This window comes from Camelus bactrianus, chromosome 1 (genome assembly GCF_048773025.1).
Source record: "Camelus bactrianus isolate YW-2024 breed Bactrian camel chromosome 1, ASM4877302v1, whole genome shotgun sequence".
NCBI lineage: Eukaryota > Metazoa > Chordata > Mammalia > Artiodactyla > Camelidae > Camelus > Camelus bactrianus.
Window position 1 is genome coordinate 106,412,011 of NC_133539.1, and position 26,218 is coordinate 106,438,228.

At 46.6% G+C, this 26,218-nt stretch overlaps 1 protein-coding gene across 2 annotated transcripts in view; it reads right to left on the reverse strand.

Annotated features, from left to right (window-relative positions):
• Positions 1–3,393: 3,393 nt before the first annotated feature.
• The window catches only part of ESYT3 (extended synaptotagmin 3), a 47,953-nt gene continuing 25,128 nt past the window's right edge, over positions 3,394–26,218 (reverse strand). Inside the window, exons 5-23 of one of the 2 annotated variants that reach the window (XM_010952291.3) lie at positions 25,913–25,979; positions 25,224–25,313; positions 24,712–24,767; positions 23,226–23,346; positions 21,072–21,242; positions 20,315–20,397; positions 18,586–18,634; positions 18,280–18,369; positions 17,830–17,892; positions 17,665–17,727; positions 17,021–17,089; positions 16,398–16,484; positions 15,516–15,665; positions 13,313–13,809; positions 12,505–12,603; positions 11,858–11,989; positions 6,182–6,287; positions 5,336–5,385; positions 3,394–4,986 (exon numbers count right to left, since the gene is read on the reverse strand). In XM_010952291.3, the coding sequence (XP_010950593.2) occupies positions 4,950–4,986; positions 5,336–5,385; positions 6,182–6,287; positions 11,858–11,989; positions 12,505–12,603; positions 13,313–13,809; positions 15,516–15,665; positions 16,398–16,484; positions 17,021–17,089; positions 17,665–17,727; positions 17,830–17,892; positions 18,280–18,369; positions 18,586–18,634; positions 20,315–20,397; positions 21,072–21,242; positions 23,226–23,346; positions 24,712–24,767; positions 25,224–25,313; positions 25,913–25,979 (2,080 nt within the window). In that variant the 3' untranslated portion in view covers positions 3,394–4,949. Of the gene's footprint in view, positions 4,987–5,335; positions 5,386–6,181; positions 6,288–11,857; positions 11,990–12,320; positions 12,604–13,312; positions 13,810–15,515; positions 15,666–16,397; positions 16,485–17,020; positions 17,090–17,664; positions 17,728–17,829; positions 17,893–18,279; positions 18,370–18,585; positions 18,635–20,314; positions 20,398–21,071; positions 21,243–23,225; positions 23,347–24,711; positions 24,768–25,223; positions 25,314–25,912; positions 25,980–26,218 lie in introns of those variants that run through there. The other variant, XM_074370643.1, reaches the window with a different exon arrangement.

Below are 26,218 nucleotides of genomic sequence, written 5' to 3' on the forward strand. Positions count from 1 at the left end.
CTCCTTTGTTGGCCATTTGTATTTCTTTTTTTGAAGTGCTTATGTCTTTTGTTCATTTTTCTATTGAACTGTCTTATTGATTTATAAGTTATTTATATATGTGGGACATGAGCCATGTGTTGCAGATGTTGTCTTCTTTGTCCTCTTTCCATTTTCCTCTACTTTCTTTTTATGGACTGAAGAACTTAATTTTAATATAGACAATAGAGTTAGAGGTGTAGAGATTCTAGTTAGTGCTCTTTGTGTCTTATGAAATTTTTCTCTAGTCACAAGTTGTCAGTTATTCTCCTATATTATCTTACAGCTGTATGGTTTTGCCGTTCACTTAGTCTCATATACCTGGAGTTTTGTTTTGTTTTTTAAAGTGGTATGAGTAAAGGACCATTTTATATTTTTCATTATGGATACTCAGTTGTCTCAGCACCATTTTTGAAAAATCTCTCATTTCCCCTCTACTCATAGTGCTACCTCTGCCATAATTCGGTTACCTATGTGTGAGTGTGTCTATTACCAGACCCTTTTCTAGTCCTTTGGACCAGTTGTCTCTCTCTGCACTAGTACCCCCCGTCTTCATTATTTTAACTTTAAAATAAGCTGTTATCCATTTGAAGGCTTCCTACCCTTTGTATTTCTATTTATATTGAATCTGCTTATCAAGTGATAGACACATGTACAACTTATTGGGATTTTTATTTGGTTTTCTTTAAACATAGGATCAGTGGAGGAAATCAGCATCTGTAATGTTGGGTCTTCAAACTCCAGATATGTCATCACTCTCCACTTGGTTAGGTTTACTTTAACATTTCTTAATAAAGTTTCATAATTTTCATATAGGGATTGTTGTTGGATGTGTTCATAGTATTTGATCTTTTATACATTCATAAATTATCTTTTTAAAATTTCACTTTCTGTTGTAGGAACAGAGAACCACAGTTGATTTTTAAATATTTACTTTGTATTTAGCAACCTTGCTAAAAAAAACTCTCTGATTAACTCTAGTAGTTTACCTTTAAATTATTTTGGATTTTTATGTTCATGATCATATTGTCTGTACATAACAACAGTTTTGGTCAGATATACCTGTTTTTTCTTGCCTTACTACACACGCACAATACAGTGCTGAGTAGAAGTGGTGATAGGAAACAGCCTTTTCTTGTTCCACATTTCAGAAGGAAATCTTTTAATGTTTCCACCATTAGATATAATGTTTGCTACCATTAATGTAAACAGAAATCTAAAGTGTCTTGGGTCTATCTTTTTCATCCTTTTATTTTCAACACCTCTGTGTGTTTGAAGTAAACATCTATAAATAGCATGTAGCTATACTTTATTTTCATGGAATTTGACATGGGTTTCAGTAGTGGGTTTACTGTAATTGCAGATATATTTAGAGGTCTTTTGATCATCTTTTGCATTTTATCATATTTTTCTATGCTGCTTTTTTTCTTCCCTATATTTTGAGTGGGGTTGTCTCTTTATTACCCTTTCTTCACTACTGATTTGGAAGTTTTATATTTCAGCTCTGTTGATTTTTCTGTTGTTGTTCTATTTTATTGGTTATGTCAAAAAATTTTTAGACATCTTTATTGTGGTATGGTTCCTGTACAGTAAACTACATATATTTCAGATGTACCCTTTGATGAATTTTGATAGATGTATACACCAATGAAACCACTACCACAATCAAGATAGCTAACATTTCCATCACTCCCCGATATTCGAATTCCCAATTTATCCCTTCCCACCCCCTTTAGCCCCTGGTAACCATACGTTTGTTCTCTATGTCTGTGAGTCTGTTTGTTTTGTAGATATGTTCATTTGTGTCCTTCTATTAAGATTCCACGTATAAGCAATATCATATGGCATTCTTCTTTCTGGCTTCACTTAGAACGGTGATCTCCAGGTCCATCCATGTTGCTGCAAATGGCACTATTTTGTTCTTTTTCATGGCTGAGTAGTATTCCAGTCATCTGTTGATGGACACTTGGGTTGTTTCCATGTCTTGGCTATTGTAAATAGTGCTGCTATGTACATTGGGGTGCATGTGTCTTTTTGAATTCTATTTTTCTCTGGATATATGCCCAGGAGTGGGATTGCTGGCTCATATGGTAAGTTTGTTTTTAGTTTTTTAAGGAAACTCCATAGTGGCTGCACCAGTTTACCTTCCCACCAACAGTGTAGGAGAGTTCCTTTTTCTCCACACCCTCTCTAGCATTTATTGTTTGAAGACTTAATGATGGCCATTCTGACTGGTGTGAGGTAATATCTCATTATAGTTTTGATTTGCATATTCTCTAACAATTAGTGATATTGAGCATATTTTCATGTGCTTGTTGGCTATTTGGATGTCTTCTTTCGAGAGATGTCCATTTAGGTCTTCTGCCCATTTTTTGATTGGGTTGCTTGTATGTTTTGATATTAAGGTGTATGAGCTGTTTGTATAGTTTGGAAATTAGTCTCTTGTCGGTCACATCATTTGCAAATATTTTCTCCCATTCTGTAGGTTGTCTTCGTTTTGCTGATGGTATCCTTAGTCCTTTGCTGTGCAAAATTTTATCATAAATTTTTTAATGTATACTTTATCAGTTATCAGTTAGGATCCAGTCAGGAGGTGGGAACTGCACTGCACAGGTTGCCTAACAGGAAGAATTTAAAACAAGAATTGTTTGCCTGTGACCCTCCCTTTAGTGGGAATTATCTGCTGCAGTGGACATACATGTGCCCTAGATGGGAATGGCAACCCTAAGGTCCAGTTCTGTGGTTGACTGTCAGGGCTTCAGATAGTTCCAAGTTCTCAACCAGTTTTCACTATAGTTTTAAGGTGTGGGGGTTTCAATTGTGTGTAACTTCAGACCCTATTTTCCTATAGGAGAGATTAACTGATTGTTACCATCATTGCTGACAGCCAATTTCTTGTCCTCATTGGCAGCCAAGATGCGTTCTGATGACAGAACTTCAGGCTTCTTGTCCCTTACACAGTAGCCTTGCCTCCTTTCCTGATGTATGCGAAAATTCTGGTTCTCTTCAACATCTAAACACCTCTTCAACTCCTACACCCTGCTGTAGATTTTCTCTTTGGTCATTACCAGGAACTTTACCTGTGTTAGTTTTCAGTTAACCGTGTTTAAAATAAATGTTGTTCGTAGTTTAACTAGGTTGTCTCTGTGGAAGAGAAAGGATAGATTTTCACTTGTCTGTTGTCTTTCTCAGTAGTTGTTTTAGGGTTGCTAATATTCAGGACCTGATTTATGATACGGTCCCTTATATTCTGATACGTTACCATTTGTAGGACACTTGTCTGTTTAGTGAACATTACAATGCCATGTGAGGTAGACAGGACAGGCATTAGTTGCCCCATTTTATTATGAGAATTTGTCACTCAAAATATAAATCTCAGCAGAAACAAATTTTATTACACATCTGTCACGTACTTAGCATAGTCTTGGATGATGGGGGTGAAAATCAGTTCAAGTAGCTTATGTTCAGTTGTAGAGTAAACAAACATTAAATACCAAACACAATAAGTCGTTTCTTAAGCATGTGACCTTAATACATACCTAATAAACATTTTCAAAAATTAATACTATAATGCAGGGAACTGTTAAAATGAAGAATGCACAATGTTGATAGTAGATGCTATAGGTAGGGTGTAGGAGAGGCCCTCTCACTGTGGACTGGATTAATGGAGTCACTGCCCAGGAATACTGGCAGCTGCTCCAGGAACAGGAGGAGGTGGGTTTGAGATAGGCCTCTAAGAAGTGAGTAGGCTTAGGGGGCAGGATATATTTGAACTTCTCTGGAATAGAGCATCTACACATAAATAAAGTAGCAAAAAACTGGAGACCTGGTTATGTTACGTCTGAAACACAAATTAAGGAGTGGGCTTTAGTTTTGTAGAAAATAGATAATTTGTAAGTGCGAGTAACATGACAAAAATTTTGTTCAGAAAAGCGGCAGTGAAGGCTGTGGTACGGAGAGGAAACTGATGGTAGGGATGTTGCCTGAGTGGGTAAGAGAAAAGAGGATGTGACCTTGACAACACCTCTAGGAACGTCAGAGAAAACCAGAATATTTGGTTTTATAAAGTCTGAAATGCAAGAGAGGCACTTGTTTAAATATACAATTTACATATTTTGTTGTTGTTAAAGTGTTATTTAGGAAAACCAGCTGTCTCTTGGAAAAGTGGCAAAGAATCCCCAAACCCGTCTGGGAGAGAGAGAGAAAGCCCTTTTCTCTTTGGCACCGACACTGGGCAGCAGTCTCCAGTGCTCTGCCCTGGGAGTGCAGACAGGAGACCTGGGTTTGGAATTCAGCTTATATTTTCCTATGGAAATAATGCCACCTGCTGGGTCCCAGGCCATCCCATCCTGGAATGCTTAGTTTAAGGTATTTAGGTATATCACTACAACATTGTTGCCATCAGGAAACTACATTTTAGTTCCAAATCAGATACAGGAATAAATCTCCAGGCAGAGATGTACCAGAAGGGCTTAGGTATCATTAGCTCTTGGCACTTTGCGGTGAGTCCCCATTTAGTCTCATAAAAGAAGCCTCCTCCCTTGGTCAGTCACTACTCGGGAATAATGGTAGCTGCTCCAGGAACAGACCTCCCTCCCCCTGTGTCTGGAGACAGGAACCCTTTTGGTGCATACATTCAGGCAAGTCCTAAGTCAGACTGACTGTAATTACCAAAAGCGAAAATTCACCACTGAGGTGCTGGTAGTTTATTAGGCACTAATACCCCATTTCTTTCTGGATTTAAACAATTAAATCCAACCAAGAGATGCCTTTCATGTGTTTATCTCTTCCTAATACTATCTTGTCATGCAGTTAAACTGCATACAAGAATGTATATATATAAATGTATTTTCAAATGGCTGTCCTGATTTAAATTACAAAATACACATATGTACACATTTTAATATAAAGGTAATAAATGTTGCTCATCATCAACTTCTGGGCTGTCCATCTGGTGTCAGCTCATACCTGTAAGAGAGATGTGATTGGATCTGAGTTAATATTGAGAGCCTGTTGTGGCAGCATGAGGACAAAGTGGCCTAGTCCTGCCTGGGCTTCTGTAGGACCAGCAGAACCCATCTCTCTGTAAGCTGGCCAGCTGGGGTTAAGACTAGAGCTTGCAGAGGTCCTGTAGGTAACTGAAATCTGCAGTCAGGAAGCCTTAAGTAAAGGTAATAATCTGTCTCCCTCCTCGATAAACAAAGGCTCTGAAATGTACTGAAAAGATAAGAACTTTGGAGAGAGAAAACGGCAACTATCTGAGACAGTGTCTTACTTGAGTAGCAGATTAATGTGATAAAATGAAAGGCTCACTTACCATTGTGAGAAGCCCCTAATCAGATCTTCTTTTGATAAGTCAATCAGTACCTAAACAAACACAAATAGTCAGTTCCCTTCCCAAAAATTGCACCAAAAGGAAACATATTGACCATAAAAAGGGCCCCGTTGGGTTTTGAGCAGGAGCTCTTTTTCCTTGGCTTTCAGTATGGAAACCTCTCCAGAAGGACAGTATTGGCCCTGCCCCAGTGCCCTGGGAAGAGGTGAACTGCTGCTCGTAGTTGTACCTCGGGTATTTATGTATATTTTAGAGAGAATAACTTGCCTTTACTCATTAACTGATTCAGAATTTTAAGCAAGACACAGTAGTTGCCTCACTGTGAAAATGAGAAGTGGGTTTTAGAAAATGTGTAAGAAGGTGTTTATTAAAATATAACAACTACAGAGTGTACAAAGGTCATTTTTTTTGTCTCTTTGGCATCTTCCTGAGGATTATGTTTCCTCTACTTCTACCTTAAGTAAAATCCCAGTCACTGCAAAAATTTTGTCATAATGAGACCCAAGCTTCACACAATGCTGTATTTATCAAATCAATAGTTAAACCCTAGTCGAGGTTCAAATACTTGTGTAATGATGAATTTCGATATTCTTGAGTTTCTTAAAATAGGGTTTATCATATTAATTTATATACATTACTTTCAAGAATATTTTAAAATATTTTTTTAAAATTACATATAACAAAAAAACCTCCGAATGAGGCTGGCTATACCTTCTTTGAAGTCACTTCTGATAATGACCCATCAGAATTTCTGCAAGAGTGTGTTCCACCAGTGAAGTCCAGTTAGCTACCAGGAGGGAAAGTACCGGGAGTCCCTCTTGTACTTACTTTTCCTAGCTCTTTCCTTCTGTGGGAGCCCAGCGGCCTGCTGTTTTTCACTGCGACATCTAGTGACCTCTTCTTTACTTCCTCCATGGGAACAAAAAATTCAAATCTTTAAGAAGCAACAAGTCAAGAAGTGAGATTTATATATTTTAATCATTTTGTTGAAAATCTAAAGTGTTTCATCCATTTTCCTACCTTTAAAGCAGAAGACAGAGACTATTGAGAGGAGCATCTAGAACAGCACCGACTCAGCAGACACTCAGGGCATCCCTGCTGCAGACAGTCCCTGTCCTGTGTTGTTCACAAACCCTGCAAGTGTCAAGAGGCCACTGCCTCTCTGAGAGGTCCCTTGGACTGCTGTGCTTTGGGGTTCACACCTTTCCTTCTCTGACTCTACCCTGATTGTCACTCTTTCAGCTGCCCCTTCTGTCTCTGAACTGTGCCTGCTTCAAAGGACCACCTCAACCCCTTTCTAAGTTGTTTTTTTCTGACCAGATAAGGGCTAGGATGCTGAATAGTTAGGTTGGCTGGAATTGCATGGAAATAGTGGCCTCATCCCACTTCTGCTTGTGGAATAAAGCAGAGGAATCTTACTGTACAGGCTTTATCATGTACTCACAGGAAGCCTCTGGACTCCTTATTTCTATTTTTTAAAGTCTTTTAATTTTGTTAGTTGAAATATAAGTGACTTAGCATTATATTAGTTCCATGTGTACAATAATGATGCGATATTTGTGTATCCTGTGAAATGATCTCCACAATGAGTCCAGTTAACATCTATTACCATACATAGTTACAAAATTTTTTTTGTGTGACAAGAATTTTCAAAATCTACTCTCCTACTACTTTCAAATGTGTAATACAGTATCAACTATGGTCACCATGCTGTATGTTATATTCCCATGAATTACTCATTTTATAACTGGAAATTTGCACCTATTGATCCAAGTCACCTATTTCACACACACCCTACTCCCACCTCTGGCAACCACCAGTCTGTTCTCTTTATCCACAAGCTTGTGTTTTTTTGTTTGGTTGGTTTTTAGTATTTTTAGATTCCACATATAAGTGAGATCATAAGTAATTATTTTTTTCTACCTAACTTATTTTGCTTAGCATAATGCCCTCAAAGTCTATCCAAGTTGTTGCAAATAGGAAGATTTCATTCTTTTTCATGGCTGACTAATATTCTATGGTATATATGTACTTTTTTTTTAACCCATTCCTTCATGGATGGACATTTAGGTTGTTTCCATGTCTTAGCTATCATAAATAATGCCACAGTGAACATGGGGATGCATTTATCTTTTTGAAATAGTATTATATTTTGATAAACACCCACAGTAGAATTGCTGCATGGTATGGTAGTTCTATTTTTAATTTTTTGAGGAAACGCCATACTGTTTTCCATAGTGGCTGCACCAATTTACACTCCCACCAACAGTGCAGAAGGATTCTCTTTTCTCCACATCCTCGCCAACACTTGTTATTTGTTGTCTTTTTGACAATAATCTTTCTAGTAGGTGTGAGGTGATATCTCATTGTGGTTTTGATTTGCATTTCTCTGATGGTTAATGACGTTGAGCATCTTTTCATGTACCTGTTGACCATCTGTATGTCTTCTTTAAAAAAAATGTCCATTCAGATCCTCTGCCCATTTTTTAATCAAATTGTTTGATTTTTGCTGACTTGAGTGAGTTCTTTATAGGTTTTAGTTATTAACCACTCATCAGATACATGATTTGCATTTTCTTCCATTCAGTAGGTTGCCTTTTCATTTTGCTTTTGGTTTGCTTTTGGTTTCCTTTGCTGTGCAGAAGCCTTTTACTTTAATTTAGTCCCACTTGTTTATTTTTGGTTTAGTTGCCTTTGCTTTAGGTGTCACATCTGGAGTCAAGACTGATGTCACGGTGCTTAACTTACCTATGTTTTCTTAGAAGAGTTTTATGGTTTTAGCTCTTACTGGTATATCTTTCTATTTGTGTCTTCTTCAATTTCTTTTATCAGTCTTTAGTCCATTTTGAGTTAGTTTTTGTGTATGGTATAAGATAGTGGTTGAGTCTCACTCTTTTGCAGGTGGCTGTCCAGTTTTCCCAACACCATTTATTGAAGAGACTGTCTTTTCCCCCATTATACATTCTAGGCTCCTTTGCTGTAAATTAATCTGACACACATGCATGAATTTATTTCTGTATCTGTACAAATACACCCCCCATTGATCTGTATCTGGTTTTTTGGGGGGAGGGTAGCTAATTAGGTTTTTTTTTTTTTTTTTAATGGAGGTAGTAGGGATTGAATCCAGGACCTTGTGCATGTTAGGAATACACTCTACCACTGAGCTGTACCCACCCTCCACCCCCATCTGTTTCTGTTTTTATGCCAGTACATGCTGGGGTTTTTTTTTTTTTTTTCTTATAGTTTTATAACAGAGTTTGAAATTAGGGAGCATGATGCCTCTGGTTTTGTTCATCTTTCTCATGATTGCTTTGGTTCTTCTGTGGTTCTATACAAATTTTAGGATTGTTTTATTTCTGTGAAAAATGCCATTGGAATTTTGATTGCATTCAATCTGTAGATTGCTTTGGGTAGTATGGACATTTTAACATGATTAATTCTTCTAGTTCATGAGCGTGGTATATTTTTCCATTTGTGTCTTCAATTTCTTTTATCAGTGTCTTGTAATGTTTTCAGGTACAGGTCTTTTACCTCCTTAGATTTATTCCTAGATCTTTTATTCTTTTTGATGCAATTGTAAATGAGATTATTTTCTTAATTTCTCTTTATGATAGTTTGTTGTTAGCATATAGAAATGCAGTGGATTTCTGTATATTAGTTTTGTACCCTGCAATTTTACTGAATTCATTATTAGTTCTAATAGTTTTTTGGTGGCATATTTAGGATTCTCTATATAAAGCATCATCTTCAAATAGTGAGTTTTACTTCTTCTTTTGGATTCTTATTTCTTTAATTTTCTTTTTAGCCTCTTTCCATTGTGATCTTTATTTACTTTATTTACTGTTAACTTTGGACTTTGCTCTACTTTTTCTAGTTCCATGAAGTGTTAAGTTAGGTTTTTTATTTGAGATTATTTTGTTTTGCTTATTGATGTACATGTTTATTGCTATGAACTTCCTTCTTAGAACTGCTTTTGCTGCATCCCATAATTTTTGATATGTTACATTTCCATTTTGTCTCAGGTGTTTTTTTATTTTTTAAGCTTTATTGTATAATTTCTGTACAGTAAACTACACATATTTCAGGTGTACAATTTGATGCATTTTGATAGATGTATCTTTTTGATTTCTTGATAAGATTTCAACTTCTTAAATTTATTAAGACTTGTTTGCGGTAGCCTAACATATGATCTATCCTAGAGAATGCTCTATGTGTACTTGAAAATGTGTGTTCTGTTTTGGGATGGAATGTTCTATACATAGTTGTTATACCAGATGGATTTAATATATCATATACAGCTAGTTTCCTTATTGAATATGTCTGGATGATCTATCCACTGATGAAAGTAGGGTACTGAAGTCCCCTACTTTGTTGTATTGCTGTCTACATCTCCCTTTAGGTCTATGAATATTTGCTTTATATACTAGGTGCTCTTACGTTGGGTGCATAAAATATTTACAAATATTGTATCCTCTTGTTGGATTGACCCTTTCATCATTATGTAATGCCCTTGTTTGTCTCTTATTACAGCCTTTGTTTTAAAGTCTGTTTTGTCTGATATAAGTATAGTTATATCCTGGCTTTCTTTTGGTTTTCATTTGCATAGAATATCTTTTTCCATTCTTCCACTTTCAGTCTGTGTCTTTAGATCTCAGGTGAGTCTCTGGTGGGCAGCATATACATGGGTCTTGTTTTTTGGAATCCACTTAGTCACTCTGTATCTTTTAATTGGAGAATTTAGTCCATTTACCTTTAAAGTAATTACTGATAGGTATATACTTATTTTATCTTTTATGTACCCACTAAAGGTTTTTGCTTTGTAGTTATAAGTTGTTCTCTAATAACAGTCTATTTTAAGTGATAACAACTTAAGTTTGAATGGATTCTAAAGCTCTACACTTTCATTCTCACCCGACCCCCATATTTTATGTTTTTGATGTCACATTTTACATCTTTTTATCTTATGTATCCCTTAATTACTGTAGTTAAAGTTTTTTTTTTTTTTACTACTTTTGTTTTTTAACCTTCATACCAGCTTTGTAAGTGATTAATCCCATTACCTTTACCATTTACCTCTACCAGTGAGATTTATACTTTTGTATGTTTTCTTGTTATTAAACTAACATCCTTTTTCAGCTTAAATTTCCAGTAGGCTGGTTTAGCGGTGATGAACTCCCTTAATTTTTGCGGGTCTGGAAAACTCTCCCTTCAATTCTGAATGGTAACTGCCCAGTAGAGTATTTTAGGTTGGAAGCTTTTTTCTTTCAGCACTTTGAATATGTAAAGTGCCACTGCATTTTGGCCTGCAAAGTTTCTGCTGATAGTCTTATGGGGGAGGGGGCATTCTCTTATATGGAACTAGTTGTTTTTCTCTTGCTGCTTTTAAGATTCCCTCTTTAACTCTGGATTTTAATTATTTATATGTGGTATGTGTCATGTACCTAACAAGAGGCCTCTGGACTCCTTACTTCTAGGTTTATTTAGGGTGGAGGTTGACAAGTTTTCAGATAACCCAGGCTTATCTTGCTGTTAGAATTTTGAGAGAATTACTAACAGATTAGGTTTGTCACAAAAGTCAACCTCCTATGTTCCCACAGAGCAATTCTGACATCCTTTTACAATTATGTCAGAGTTCTTTTTGAAGGCAAAGTCTTTCACTTGAGAATATATGATGGTGCCTGGCATAAAGTGTTCAGTAAGTATTGAATGAATAAATTCTCTCTCCCTCAATCTAGATATTGAAGAATGCAAAGTGCAGTTCTTGAAGAAACATATTTTTCGATATGGCCCAAAAAGGACTCAGTCTTTTTAAAATGAGTAGTTATGGACCAAGATAAGAGGAAATCAACATTGCTTAGGTATATCTTCCTAGGCTAGCTAGAAATGTTCTCAGGATCCCACAGCAGAAGGGAACAGTGATAAGATTCTGACTTCTATACCTTGTGGTCAACTTGAAATCAAAAATAAGAGTATTTAGGATAAGACTTGCCCCCACAGACCTATCAAAAGCAAGAAACGTGATTAGATTCTGTCTACCAGTTTTGTCCCCAAGGACATGGGTGGACAAACTAGGGGAGGGTATCTTTCACCTGCCACCTACTTTGCTGCAGGAGGGAAGACAGGCCAAAGAGCTTGGAGCTTTGGAGGAAGTTTTAGGTCCTTAAGATCAAGGTATGTTTAGTTTTGATTGAAAGGAAGCCTATTTGACCAGGTTCAAATCCTTTTACTGCCAAAGGGTTTCATTTAAAGAGAAAGGGTATGGAATATTTCATACTCAGGAAAGCTTTAGCCCCTATGGGCAAGAAAAGTGGGTGGCTGTTTTGCTAAACTTCCCTGGCACTCCTTTTCTCCCACTGACGTATAGAAGCTTCATGAAGGCACAGACCATGTTGTCTTGTTCAGCCCCAGCCCTTCCTGGCACCTGGCAGGTGGCCGGGCACACGAGAGGTGCTCGGCAAACAGGGACGGCTGAAGCACTCTACGCAGGCCAGCTGGGCCACTTACGTCTCATCAAACAGGGGCTCCAGGGTCTTCCGCTTCACTGAGGTCTTCTTACGACTTGCCCATCTCCTTTCTGGCAACAAGTAGACACGGACGTAGGGATCAGCTCCACTGCTGGTACAGGGTGTCAGGTTTCTGGTTTGGTTTCAAAGACATTAAAGAAAAAAGGACCCTGGTTGTGAAATACTTAAAATACTCATTTGGAGAAAGCTTTCCTAGCCGTAAAGCTTTAGATGGCCTTGAGGATGAATATGCCCTATAGTCTAGATGACCAAAAAAACAAAAGAATTTACAGGTCAAACAGATGCATGGTTTTGAAAACGTGTGTTTTTATAAAGTTTGGAGTAGAGCCAAGTACTTTCCATCTAAAGGAAGTTGAAGAGTCTCACGGAAGAAAGTGTCCTAGCTCCCCGCCCCACAAGACAGCGTTGCAGTGGGTGGGTCTGAGCAAAGCCCTGGGCTCTGGGGCCCGTCAAAACCATTGAGGACCTGGTTACACAGCATGCAGGGCTTCAAGCCTCATTCCTTCCAAATACATGACTTGTCTACTTTGGGGCTGCCTGCCCCTGCCATTGCTCCAAGTACCCCCACCCGGATTCGTGGTTTCCTGACGCTGCCGGCCACCCGTGCTGGCCCTGGCAGCCCTGTACCTGCAGCCGTTGATGAGCACGCTGAGACAGCGCCGCAGACACACGTAGCGCACCGTGAGCTGAATCTCACCCAGCCTTCGCTGCCTGAGATCCCCGCCTCTGTAAAGAAAGGACTTGTCACTTCTCTGCCATGACAAGTGCTGGCCTCTCCCACCACCCCCACGACAGCAGCATATATATCTGCTTTTGGAACATGGAGCCATGTGAGTTAATAAAATAATCCTTAGTGAGGTTCCTTGTAGTCAGAAGTCAGTTCTCTCCAGCATTCGTGTGTGATTATCCTACTTCACAGCAGGAAGAACACGAACCCTGGAGCCGATCTGCCTTTCTACCATAATTTCTTGTGGAACCTTGGGAGAGCTATTCAACCTTTATGGTAATGAGTTCTGTCTTGGAGAATTGTTGTAAAGATCGAATTAAATAATATGATAAGCCCAGAGTAAACACTTAATAACAGCCACTGATTGTATAATTCCACATTCTAAACTTTCCGTTATCATCCCAGTATAGCTCTTTAGAATTCAGGATATGTTTCTGCCTGTAAGGAAGGGACCTTAGCAACCAAAGTCCAGCATGTACGTTACAGCTGGTATGTAGCTAGAGCCCCGCCAGACTTTTGGCAGGTACACATGCGCTCTCTTTCTTCCCCATCCTGTGTTCTTTCTCTTCCACCATGCTGCCTCTCGTGAAGCCATTTTGTGAAAAATCAGAACTTGCACAGAAAAGTAAGTCCATATCTACTTTTCCATCCAGGGAGGTACTTTTCATGCAGGTGATTTTAGAAAAGATGAAGCAGAGAGGTGCATACTCAATGTTGAGGCTGATATCTGTCAGGTCAAAGCAGGAAGAGGCCAGGGAGTTGAGCGAGGACATGCTGGGAGCCAGCCTCTTGGGCGGCCATGCGAATGGGGAGGCAGGGCATTTCATGGGTCTGGGTGACTTGATGGGCCCTGGAGAGTGGGGGCCTGGGACAGTCAGGAAGATGGTGGCCATACTCTTCTTCTCCCCCACGGGCGCACAGACCCCTCTGGCACTGTCCTTGCCTTTGGGCTCTGGGCCCATCTCTTGAGGCGTGGGCTTCGTGGCAGCAGTGGTGGCACTGGGGGTGGTTGTGGTGCTCTTGGAGGCTTCCTTGGTATCAGAAACAGGGTCTGGGGGACGTGGCAAATCTGCAGGGCTCTCTCCCTGAGGTGGGGCTCTGGGGCCCTGGTTGGCGGCCACCTTCTTAATGAACAGAGGGCCTTTCTTGAGGGCTTCAGGTCCAGTGTATGGGCTTCCCCTCTCTCGTTCTTCCACGTGCAGGAACTGCAAGCAGATGACAGGGTTGTTTATGGGCTGGCCCGCCACTTCTACTTCCTCCTCTGCTCTCACCTTCACCTCTGGGAAATGGTTCCTTCTCTTTTCTGGAAGGAACAATTTTCTCAAAACTCAGTTTCTTCCTGACTGCCCAATCCCATGGATTTTTACCCCCAGACCGTATCTTCCTTAACCTCTCCAGGCCTCTGTCTCCCTCTGACTAGACTGTCAGTCTTTTCCCTTCCTCCTGCCTCACTAGTCTTCATGCAGACTCAGTCCTGGCCGCCTTCTCTCACTATAGTCATAATGGCTGCTGGAGCCCTGCCCATTCTCACTTTTCCTGCACTTTTCCTCTGTTCAGAAGACTTCTAGACCTACACCCCACAGTCTTGCGCTCGCCTTAACCTTCACATGTATCACCAGCTGCCTTCTGGATATGCTCATTTCTGGCTGTCATCTTATTCACCACTGCTTTCCCGAGAATGTGTTTCCTATCCAGTCACAACCCTGTGCTCCTAGCACCAAGGTTTCAAACCTCAGCCATTGTGTTTCTCCTTCCTCTTTTTCCATCAATCATTAAGACACTTTCAAGGAACTTCCATTTGCAGCAATATGGTGGTCAAAATATTCTGAAAAACCTCATGTTAGGAATGCTCGATAAAATGAAACAAATATACTTTTATATGCATAGCCAAATTCACAAGTAAACCACTAGGTTAAAAAAAAAACAACACTAAGCTGAAAAAAAAAGAGAACTGAAAAATAAACGTTAACTTTCTCAGAGTCATTTATCAACCCTGGAATCCAAGAGGTTAGAAGAGGCCTTGGGTCAATGTAGGACCCATGAAGGTGGTGTGTCTTCAGTGAAAAAGTAGTGAAGAATAAATAAACATTCTGCCCACCAGCAAAGACTGATGGTTGGGGGTAAATAAAGTCTTAACTGAGAATAAGAATGGCACCTTACAGACCTGTCTCCTGTGAATTTTCATACTTCTATAACCTGTGGGGTCTTGAAACCCCAAATTAAAAGTGGACCCAGGTTTGTAATGCCCCTGAGGTGCTTGGTTGCAGCCAAAGCAGAACTTCCTTGGAAGTGAACAACCTCAATCCAGTCCATAAAGGAACAGTGAACAGATGTCTGCAACACAAGTTACCAAGTGGATAAATGAGTCACCATGAGAAAGCATCAGATAAAACAGACATCAAAATTTAACTCCCAAGATCTTCAGATAACAGAATTAACAGACATACATTATAAGCATTTTCAAATGATTACAGAAGGAATAGACACACGGAGAATATAATAAAATACAACAAAAAAAAAGACATTTTAGATTTGGAAAGGATAAGGTTAAACATGAAAAACAGCCTTTGAAATAAACACTGAACAGGTTAAACAGCAGATTAGCCATAGCCAAAGAAAGAATGAGCGGTCTGGAAGACAGGTCTGAGATAATTAGAATGTAGCACCAAGAGGTGAAGAGATGGAGAATGTGAAGGTCAGGTCAAGCCATGGAAAGGATGAGAAGGTCCATCATAACAACGAGAGATTAAAGATTGAGAGAGGCAATATTTGAAGAGACAAGAGCTGACAATATTCTGGAATTGATGAAAACCATGAATCACCTCTGAGCTGCTTCCCAGCACAGTGTAGGTACTTAGTGCTGGGACAGTCCACCCCCTGCCTCCCCTGGGGGAAGAGGGGAAAGGTTTACCCGAAGCACCAGCCGCATGGAGATGAGGCTGTCCAGGCCTGAGTGGTCCAGCTGAAAGCGCTGCTCGAGGGTGAGGTCTGCACAGTGAAGAACCTGGCACAGTGGGAACTCCAGCACTCCGAGAGCACATTCTTGGTCATCATCAAGCACCTGGGCAGTGGGCCAGTCATAACACAAGAGGATAACCAAGCCCCACCCTCACCACCGCCACTCTCTGGGCACCAACCAAGTCTGAGCTCACTTCAGTAAGGATATACTGTGCTTCTACTGGCCTCTGGTCCTGTTCTGAAACTGGGAATGGAGTCAGGCCTGGTCCCTGCCTGCAGTCAGAGCAAGAGGGTGACTCTGTAGATAACTGATCTATATGAGGCAAGTCTGTCAAATGCCTGGGGCCATCAGGGCTTTAGGGACCGATGAGCTGTGCTGCTCCCTGATGGGACATCCAGGCAGGGCTCAGGGCCCCTGATACCCCGGTTCTACCGCTCGTTGGTCATGACATCTTGGATGAGTCATCATTTGAGCCTCTGTTTGCTCATGTGTAAAGAAGTTATCTCTTTCACAGATCTTTTGTGAAGGTTAAATATTTTTTAAAGAAGTAAATCATCATTAATGTTCTAGCTAAGTGCCAACTCAGGCCACACTGGGTGCCATGTAACAACCAGAGAGACTCTTGCAGGGAGCACCAAGGGACTTGAGGGTTTGTGCTTCCACAGCCTCTTACTCAATGACCTTGGGCACCAGCCTCATGAAGCTGTGGGCCCTCAGCATCCTTTTCCACACACAAGGGTATGACTTTATAGCCAGGGGAGCCGCTCAAGCTCTCCACCCCTCCTGGCTCAGACACCTCTTAGCTCTGTTCTAAGAGCCCAACTTCAAGCAAACCTTCAGATGCAGCTGTTCAGTCTCCACGTTGTGCACGAAGAAGGAGAACACCTGGCTCCACACAGGGTCCTTGCTGTGGGGACAAGTCTGGGGACAGCAGAAGGAAAGATCACTGAAGGGTCAGGTTGGGCACAGCTGGAAACCAGTGCCCTCTGTCTGCTCTCACTCTGGCTACCTGGTGTCTTTGGGAACCTACTCTGTGTCTGCCCAGGAACAGACCGCTGTGCACTGCAGCTCGTGGGGGGCGCTAGGGCCGGCGGGCCAGCCTCAAAGCAAGGAGAGCTGTGCCAGGAAGTCTCACAGGGGCTGAAATCACACCAGCGTTAGAGCTCACTTCCAGGGGGAGGAGGCCCGCCGGATTTCTGCTGCTGGGGCCGTGGAAAGGACACAGGCTTGGAGCCACGCCTGAGCTTGAACCTTAGTTCTGCTGCTTTCTAGCATGTGCCCTTAGGCCAGTCGCTGATCTCCGACTGTCAGAGGTTATTTTGAAGACAATATAAAGTACCTAGGATGTGTGCTGGCACTGACTAGGCATTCAGTGCAAGCCAATTCTCTTCTGCTTTTGTCCCTGAAAAGGTGGCCCCCATTTCCTTAGTCCTTGGCTCCATGCCAAGCTGTCTTACCTTGCTCAGGTGTGTCTTCTTGCCTACAGACAGCTTCACATAGGAAGACGGGTCTCTGCTGACTCTATTCTGTGAGGAGGCAAATCCACAGAATGGAGCTGGTACCCTCAGTGCCAGCCTGGGACCCTGCCTCCCAGCCCCCAGGAGCGCCAGTGGGACCTGAGGCCACCCAACTGCTTCCTTTGAGAGAAGGCTCCCCTGGTGCTCCCAGGCCCTGGCTGCCATTCCTGTGGCAGCACCTGGACAGGGCTGACCCTGGGGGTAGCTTCCAAGCTGAGGTCAGAGCTGGGCCTGGCTGAGCACAGACTCTTGTTCCCTAGAGCTGTGGACACCAACAGGGTGGAGTCGTGTTCCAGGTCCCCCTTAGCTGTGTGACCCAGGCATTTAGACTTCTGGGTCCTATTTTCAAATGGCAATAAAAACAGACACACAGTCATGGGACTCAGGCATAACGGGTGTGGGGAGGAGCTGCCAAGCCCAGTGCCCGGCACACGGCAGACTCGGTAAATGGCAGTTCTCATCATCCCTACGCCTTGTGCACAGTGTCGTCCAGAAGACACGGGGCAGTGGTTACTCTGGGGAAAAGGAGCTGTGACTTTCTTTTGAGTTTTCAGCCACACACACACACACACACACACACGTACCCTGGCAAATCTGGAGAGCTTTTTGGCTTGATACTCGCCATTCAGGTAGTCGAAAGGGTTTCTCTGCAGCACGAGAAGAAAGGGTAAATCAGCAACATGTGGACGTTTGAAAGTGATGGGCCCAAGGCCAGGTGTGTGTGACACTCTGGCCGTGTCACCACTCACCGGCAGGTTGCAGGCACTCTCCAAGAAGACCACGAGGATGGCAGTGGAAAGGCTCCCGTGGCCCTACAAGCAGACAGACTCTCACGAGGTGCCCCCGGCAGCAGGTGATGCAGGCTGGCTTTGGAGAAGCCTTGCACTCCAAACTGGCCACACTGTCCCTCACAACCTAGCTCTTTGCTGAAGCTGAAAATGCAACTACAGCATGACAGATTCAAGTCAAGATCTGTAGGCTTGCCTGTGAACTGGGCTGGCAGCTTTTAGGGATTCCACCCGCCCTGTGTGCCCACGCTCTCCAGAGGGTGGGGCTGGCCAGAGGGCTCTGGGCAAGGTCTGGGGGCTTCATCTCCCTCCCTCCCCCTGCCCCCATGCGCACAGCTCACAGAGGGCCCAGTCCTGCCACAAGTACCCCCTCCGCCTTTCTGCCAGGGAGCCCTAGCACCCCACGCTCACCTCAGTCAGAGCATCCGGGTCTGCGATCAGGGAGAGCCACTCGAGCTGCAGGTGCAGCCGCCCGCTGGTTGTGTCGTTCAGGGGAAACCACTGCGGGGAGGGGATGGGGGAGCTTGGGAAAAGGGCCAGAGACGCTGCTGACTCTCCAGGCAGCTCGGTCTGGGACCCAGTAGGGCCCTAAGAGAGGCTTCAGGAAGGAGGTGAACCAGCCCAGATGGTGCAGAGGGACCAGGAGGGCAGAAGTGCTACACTTTGGGGTGGAAACAGCGCCGCACACAGGGAGGGAGTTGCGGGCACCAATCCTACCTCATCCACCACTCTGTTGGTCATGACGTCCCCAAGGCAGATCTGCAGGCTGGAAGACACGGGGAGGGGGAGGTCAGCTCGGCTCAGAGGTGGCAGAAGCCGAGGGCATGGAGCCCACTCTGGGATCTGTTTTCAAATATCTGAGGGGGGCCTCCTGACAGGACCTTATTCATCCCAAGGAATGAATGGGAGACTGCTCTGAGCTCAGAGGAAGGACTGTCTAACCATAGGCTGCTCCCATCAGGTGTGCCACCCAGGGGGCAGGCAGCTCTGATCTCCAGAGGGGAATAAACAGACGCTGCTGGAAACACTGGCTCTGGATTCCTCAGGGACGCTGCTACTGGCATTTTGGCTCGGATGATCCTTCATTGTGCAAAACTGCCCATGCGTTGCAGGAATTTAGCTTCCCAGTCCTGTGCCCTCTAAATGCCAGTGGCACCACCTCCTGCGGTCACTGTAACAACTCCAAATGCCCCTCCATTTCCAAAACTGCCCCAGATGCCCTCCAGGGAATAAGTCTAGTTGGCATATATGTGAGAGGCAGTAACACCCTCGTTCACAGCATGTCTCCCACCTACCCCGACCTAAGCCCAACTGGAAGGTCCTGACAGCCAGAAGGGAGGTTAACTCTGTGTGACTGTTAGAAATGTGCTTGAGCTTAAAACACACTTGAAATCAGTTATGTAAAACATGAACCACAAGACACTTCTAATCTGCAACACTACACAAACCACAACTACTTCCATTTGGATGGAAAATTTTAAATGATAAGTAACATCTGGTGGTAAGTTATTTTTTGGGCTGTCAGATTGTGCCCCTCCCATTTTGTTACTACTTTTAAAAATCACATGTTCATGGAAACAAGCTGCACAATTTAGGAATGTGAAGATTTGGGTAAAACTCTTTTCTGCTGCCTATTAATCCCAGCCTCTGAGACGACTCGCGCGCAGTCTGCTGTCGCTTCCACGTGAACACAGGCCAACACGTATATGACCGCCCTCCCTGGAAAGATGAATCAACTGTTCAGGTCAGCCCAACCGCTTCCCCCACTTGCCTAGACAAATAACGAATGTCCTCAAGGTCAACTTACATAGATCCTACTCATCATTTTTAAAAGCTACAGGGTATCTGGTGGTTTGGCAATGACAAATTTATTCAAACATTCGACCAATGTCCTCTGAGCTGCACACATGTTATTTCCAGCTGCTTCTTTTGCCAAAGGCAAGTCTGCACTCAACATTTCAGGTATAACGCTTTTATTTTACAGGAGATTCCTGGAGGTGGGACGGCAGGATCAAAACCCATGTACATTTGGAGTTCTGATAGCCAGCCCCAACCCCAGTTATTTCCTGTACACTCCATGGCCCTGAGGTCTGTGTTCCGCCCCTGAGTGAGCAGACAGGGTGCCTTGGCCCCAGGGCCTGGTGCCCATGCCAGCCCTGCCCCTGCCCACTGCTCCCAAAGGGGACTCTGGGCATGTAATGAGCAGCACACAAAGCTGAGCCCATGGTACACAGACCCTGGGGTCCTCTCTGTACCCCCAGGGCCGAGCCCAGGGCTGGGCACTCGGGAGACATCTGGGGAGGAGGGGTGTGGCAACAATGCGGAATGATGGGGCCGGTTGCCTGGCACAGTCACCTCAGCAGAGTAACCAGTGAGGTCGCAGGTCCCTGAGGGGTGGGAGCAGGGGTACCTGTGCCCCCAGGCCCAGCTCGGCCCTCCTCCTCACCTGCCCAAGAAGTCATCCCTGTCAGGATCCTCGTCGTATAGGTCCACCTCCAGGTCCTGCCCAGGGACCTCATACACTATGAACTGGAAGGAAAGAGAGGCGACTTGACCTGCAGGCCACAAGGTCTGGTGAAGCCAACCTCAGGCATGACCCCCACGGAGCCAAGTTCAGCTCTGCCACCTGGCAGCTCGGAGCCCCGGGCAGGTTCCTGCCCTTCTCGGTGCCTGGAGGACCCCGCCTGTAAGAAGGGAGTGATGCCTTCTCCTCTGGGAAGAGGAGGATGAGGGGCCGCTTGTGGCAGCCTGGGGCAGAGGCTGCTCGGGACGGTGGCTGCCCTGTGCTCTGCCCCGTGCTTGCAGCTTCCAGAGGACTCAGCAGGTGGGGCCTCCCCCTTGTACGGCAGGTAGGGATGGTGACTGAACTTCAGGAAGAACTTCAGCCTCCCAGTGTCTGGCTCTGGCAGGGGAGACTGAGAGGACAGACAGAACTGCCCCTGAGGTTCTTTGATTTGATTTGAACACTTCCAACAAAGCTGAGTCTGTCTATAAGCCGGCCCTCCAGCAGACACCCGCCTCTGGGGCCTGGTGGACATGGGAGATAGGAGTTACACAGACCCATCTGTCTGCAGGGCCCACGCCTCTGGCCTGGCATTGCCCCTCAGCATGTGAGGATCAGGAAGGTGAGACCCTCCCTCGTTTGGCCAGCACGACCCAGAATGAAGCCCCAAGTGCATCGAGAGCAGCCAGGAGAGCCTCACCTCAAACACCTCGTTCCAGGTGGGGTTCAGGTTCTTGTAGATGGTCCTGCTCCGGAAATGCTGCAGGCCGATGCTCACCTTGGCGTAGGGGTCTGACTTGCCCCGGATCCCTAGGAAGCTGTCCTTCTGGGCCAGCTTCTCCGCCTCCAGCAAGTGGACTCTGATAACCCCCTGGAAAATGCCCCAGCCCGGGGCTCAGAGCTGTCTCAGGGCCCTCAAGGCCCCCAACATCAGAGCTAAAGCCACCAGCTATCACCCCAGCCCCGTCTCACCCTCTCCAAGTCTGGATTGGGACACAGAAGCCAGAGATGGCAGCCTCCCGGCCAAGGCCATGCAGCAGGTGATGGCAGGGCCTGGGGCTCTGTCCACCGCGTCAGGATGCCAGCCCGAGTTCCCAGCCTCCTGACCCTCCCTGCCTCCGACCTGCTGCGTGCATGGCCTATTCAACTGCAGCCATTTCCTCCTCCTGTGCCAACCACCAAGCTACCCAAGCAGGTTCCCTCCTGTGTTCCAGCCCCATCTCCATCCTGCACGTAGACCCAGGTCCAGTATCATTTCTGCCCAGTGCCCGGTGTCCACACCCCTATAGGCACTGCGTGCTATTGGCGGTGGGTCCCTGTGCTCATAAAAGGCCCCACACTGACTCCCCCGCTCCCGCCACCCTGGCTATGTCATACAGCAGAACAGAGCACAGGAATTAGGAAAAACACAGTTCAAGGGGCCAGTAGGCCTCCTGCCTAGAACTATTTCTTTTAAATATCAGTAAATACATATGCACTTGCCCTTTGACCCAGCAATCCCCTCTCAAAATCTATCCTAAAGGCATATTGGCAAAAATATAAAGAGACACGTACAAGGCTCTTCAAGACAGCACTATCTGAAATAGCAAAGGACTAGACATAACTCAACTGTCCATCAGTGGAGAACTAGTTACATAAATGCGGTACATTCACGTGGCGGAGTACCGCGTCCTACAGTGTCACGGAGTGGCCGTCATGACACACAAATGATAAAAGCAAGGTGAGGAGAGCTGTCGCGTGCTGCCACCCATCCAAGACGGGGGCCTGCCAGTGTAATCAGGTGTGGACACACAAGCACATACATGTACCTGCTCGTATTAGAAAACACGTAATGAAAAATACTGGGAGGACAAACCACTACTCATGGGGGAAGCGGGGACTCAGGTGGAGGGAACGGGGAAGCCAGACTCCTTAAAGTACAACCTGCTTGTCGTATTGGACGTTAGAAGCGTGAAGATATTTCACATGATTATAAAAAGAAGTCAAGGTAAAAATTAAACCCTAGAAACAGAAAATGGAAGGAAACAAATCCATGTAAATATTCACGGCCTCTTGTCACAAACAGAGAGGAACTATTCCAAGTGAATTTAAATCCTAGCAACTTGACAGCACGTCTCTAGTGGACATGCCCTCAGGACAGAAGGCCTGCGGTAGCTGCGGTGTAGGTGAGGTGCTGGACTGTTATTCTGAGATCGCTAAATGCATGGTGTGGGAAATGGCCCACGCGTGGCTGTGAGAAGGCTGGCCTGAGCCTCACCCCATGGCCTATGTGGGCTGATGCCTCACACCTGGCACTGATGGTAAAAAGGAAAAAAAGGCACGTTCCTCTCTCCTGAGGCCGACTCCCAGCCTGAAGGGCTCAGGCCCATCGGCATGGCACCTTCTGCAGGGAGGCCACATGGCTGTCCTCAGGGGTCTCCTGAGCTGGGCCCAGGATGGGCAGGGGCTGGGGGCACTGAGCACCCAAGGAAGCCCCATGTCCTGGCTCCCCCGAACCTCCTCCTTCCCAGCAGACACAAGGGTTCTTTCTACCACTGAAGAATGGAGCGGGAGCCTCCTGTCCCCAAAGGGAGGATGGGGAGCTCCTGGAGTTTCCTGGGGGCGAGGGTGACTGCCCACAGGAAGTAGGGGACCAAGATCCAGGAAGGAATGGCCCCTGGGCTTTTGTCCCTCCCAAGATGGGTGACTTTGGGCAAGTCATTCAACGTTCCTGAGACTCAATCTTAGCCCCATAGAACGGGGTACCAGGCCCCCCACAGGGCAGAAATAAGCATCACCATCTGAGGAGGCAAGCCCCCGCCCATCTGTCCCTCAGCTCCAGGCCCAGCGCTCGGCAGCCAGCGCGGGCACTCACGCAAGGCAGAGGGAAGCGCAGGTTGGCCACGTCCAGCCCCTTCTTCACAGGCACAGTCACGCGGTTGGGCAGCACCAGGTGGGCGGCGATGAGGTCCTCCAGCAAGCTGTCTGTCACCTCGCTGGGGACAGTGGGCACAACCAGCTATGGAGGGTGGCACCACCTCCCCCAGGCCACCTGCCCCTCCACCCATCCCCACAGCTGGAACCAGCTTGGTGGGGTGGGCCCTTCCTGGGAGAGAGCGGCCCTGACCCCAGCCTGCCTGGATGAGGGGTCAGGGGCAGGATGTGGGTATACACAATGACTGCCCCGAGCCCCCACCCCACCCCAGTCCCGCTCTGTTCTCTGAGGCATCACAGAGTGGTAGCTCAGAGTGAGGACTGGGGCCTGTGTTACAAGCTTGGCTCCACCAACCATAAGCTGTGTGACCCTGGAAAGTCCCTAACCTCTCTGGACCTCAATTTCCACATCTCTACAGTGGGGATAATTATGCCTTCCTCCTGGGGTTGTTACGAGGATGAGTTAATATCCGTAAAGTGCTGGGAACAGTGCCTTGTGCACAGTAAATGCGGGGCACGTGTTCTCTACCGCAGCCCTTCCATTCTGTACAGCCCGACTCCATCTCCTCAGTATAGGGAGATGGGCAGGGCCTAGAACAGGGCTGGCACACAGTAGGTGCTCAGGAAATAGCTTCTGAAAGGAAGAATGGGTTCTCTGCATCTAGGTGGCAGAGCTCAGTGGGAATGTTCCCAGAGAGTCAGAGAGTGGTCCTCCCTGAAGGTATGGCAGCTGCTGGGCCTGGCGAGCCAACCAGTGGGCACCCTGGTCTGTCCCACTGTCCCTCCGTCCTGGGAGGTGGTCCACATGGGACTGGAGCCCTGAGCACAGCAGCACCCTGGCCCCAGGAAGATGAGGTGCCCAGATCAGCTCTGCCTCACTGGCCTCTGCTGTGACAGCTGCCACCTCCCACACCTGTGTCTGTGACGTGGTCACCATGGGTGGGGAGCCTCGTGGGCTTCTCACACACACGGGCTGGGGAGGGAACGGATGAGAGCAGAAAGAGGACATGTGGGTGTGTCCACATCCACTGTGCCAGCAGCACCACACGCACCTCAGTTTCTCCCAGGGACCTTAATACAGAGGAATCTGGCTCCCCTTTTACTTAGAAAGAGCCCAGAGAGGTGAAGTAACTTGTCCAAAGGCATACAGCTGCCAAGGGCCAGGGCCAGGAGCCTGGTTCAGTTCCAGAGCGCGTGCTCGCCTCTCATGAGTCCATGTGGCCTTCTCTAGGACATCTCACCCGATGGTGTGCGCTCCACACACATCAACACTTTCCCCCTGGAAGGGGCAGGTGCCCACCCCTCTCCCTGTGCACAGAGCGGCGGGGAGGGCACAGCCATGATGCAGCTCTCAGCACTGACTGCCCAGCCCTGAGGGCCCCGCCTCCCCACCTCGGGTCTGCCTGGCAGTTCGCACAGGCACTTACTTAATTACTGGCGCATCCAGCAGGTTGGTCAAGCCGGTCCAGTTGATCTGCAGGTGCTGCAGAGGCAGAGGGAGGCAGTCAGGTAGGAAGGGGCCAGAAGCCCAGGCTGAGAAGCCTCTGCCAAGTGCCTCACACCCACCCCCACGGAGAATTCAGCCTGCTGGGGGCCAGGGCGCCCTCTATCAGGGGTCAGGCAGGTGAGGGCACCGCCCAGTCCTGCTCAGGACTGGGGCTGTCAGGTGGGCTGCTCCCTGCTGGGACCACAGGAGTGGCCACCAGCTGTCTTGGGCCCGAGAGCTCTGGGTGACAGCCTCCTCTCCACCTCCAACAGCTGTGTGACCTCAGCCGGCCACCTCTCTGGGCTGAGCAGAGTCCAGCCCTCAGGCACCTTAAGGAGCACATGAGATAAGGGGTCTGGGGGGTCTTTGGCAGCACCTGTTCTGGGGCTCAAGCTCAGTGGGCAAGCACTGACTCCCAGGGAGCAACAGGCCTGCCTCATCCCTGGGACTCACCGGCTTTTGCAGGAAGAACATGGTCACAGCTCCCACGAAGGGCTTGTCCACCAGGAGGGGCTCCAGGATGACCCGCAGTGTGCCCTGCAGCTGGATGGCACAGGAGGCAACTGGATGGCACAGGACCTCAGCCTCCCTGCCTCCCGCACCTGCTGTGCTCAGCTAGGCCGCTGCTGGCTCATTCATGCCTAGGCCACCCCCAAGGGTCAGGGCCACCTGCTGCCACAGCAGGGACCACACATGGGGAAGAGAGGCCTGCACTCAGCTGCCACCACTCTGCCAGCTGCCATGGGCCATGAGCTGGCCCCCGCTGCCCTCTCCTACAGCCGGGCCCCAGGGGTGCTTTCCAGCTCCTCCTCAGCTCCTCCACTCCTGCTGTAAGGTGGCTCCATCTCCTCCACCCGCCTCAGTTTCTCAGCACCCATTCTGCATTGCTCCAGAAAGAGGGCCTCTCACTTCCCAGGGCAGCTGAGGCCTCTCTGGAAGGGACCTGGCAAACAGAGGCAGGCGTGGGCAGGCGTGGGGCTGTCCTGAGCAGTGGGATGGTGCGACCTCGGGCCCGGAACCCCTGATTGTTGCCTGCCTCTGAGCCTGGTGTCATCACCCCCTTCTGCAGCCTGCTCCAGCAAAACCCCGCTTCTCCTGCCCTGAACACGGCCCCGGAGGCAGTTAAGCTGCGCTCCACCCACCTGGATCCCGTTCACACCAGCCTGTATCTTCTGCAGCTCCACGCTGATCTCACAGTCCCCAATGTAGCTGAAAGTGCGGAGGGAGAAGGAGGGTGGGGAGGAGGACCAGGTCCCCAACTCAGAGAGGTCGGGAGACATGCCCAGGGCAGCCCAGCCCAAGCCTGAGCCCTGTATCACTCAGCTGTGGACTCCCTAACAGCCTTGGCTTTTCTCAGCTCTGAGCAGACATTGCCCCGAGCCCAGACCCCCAGAGGCAGCCCCCCAGGTTCCCGCACCCTTGTGTCCCATGAGCACCCCCACCTCTGT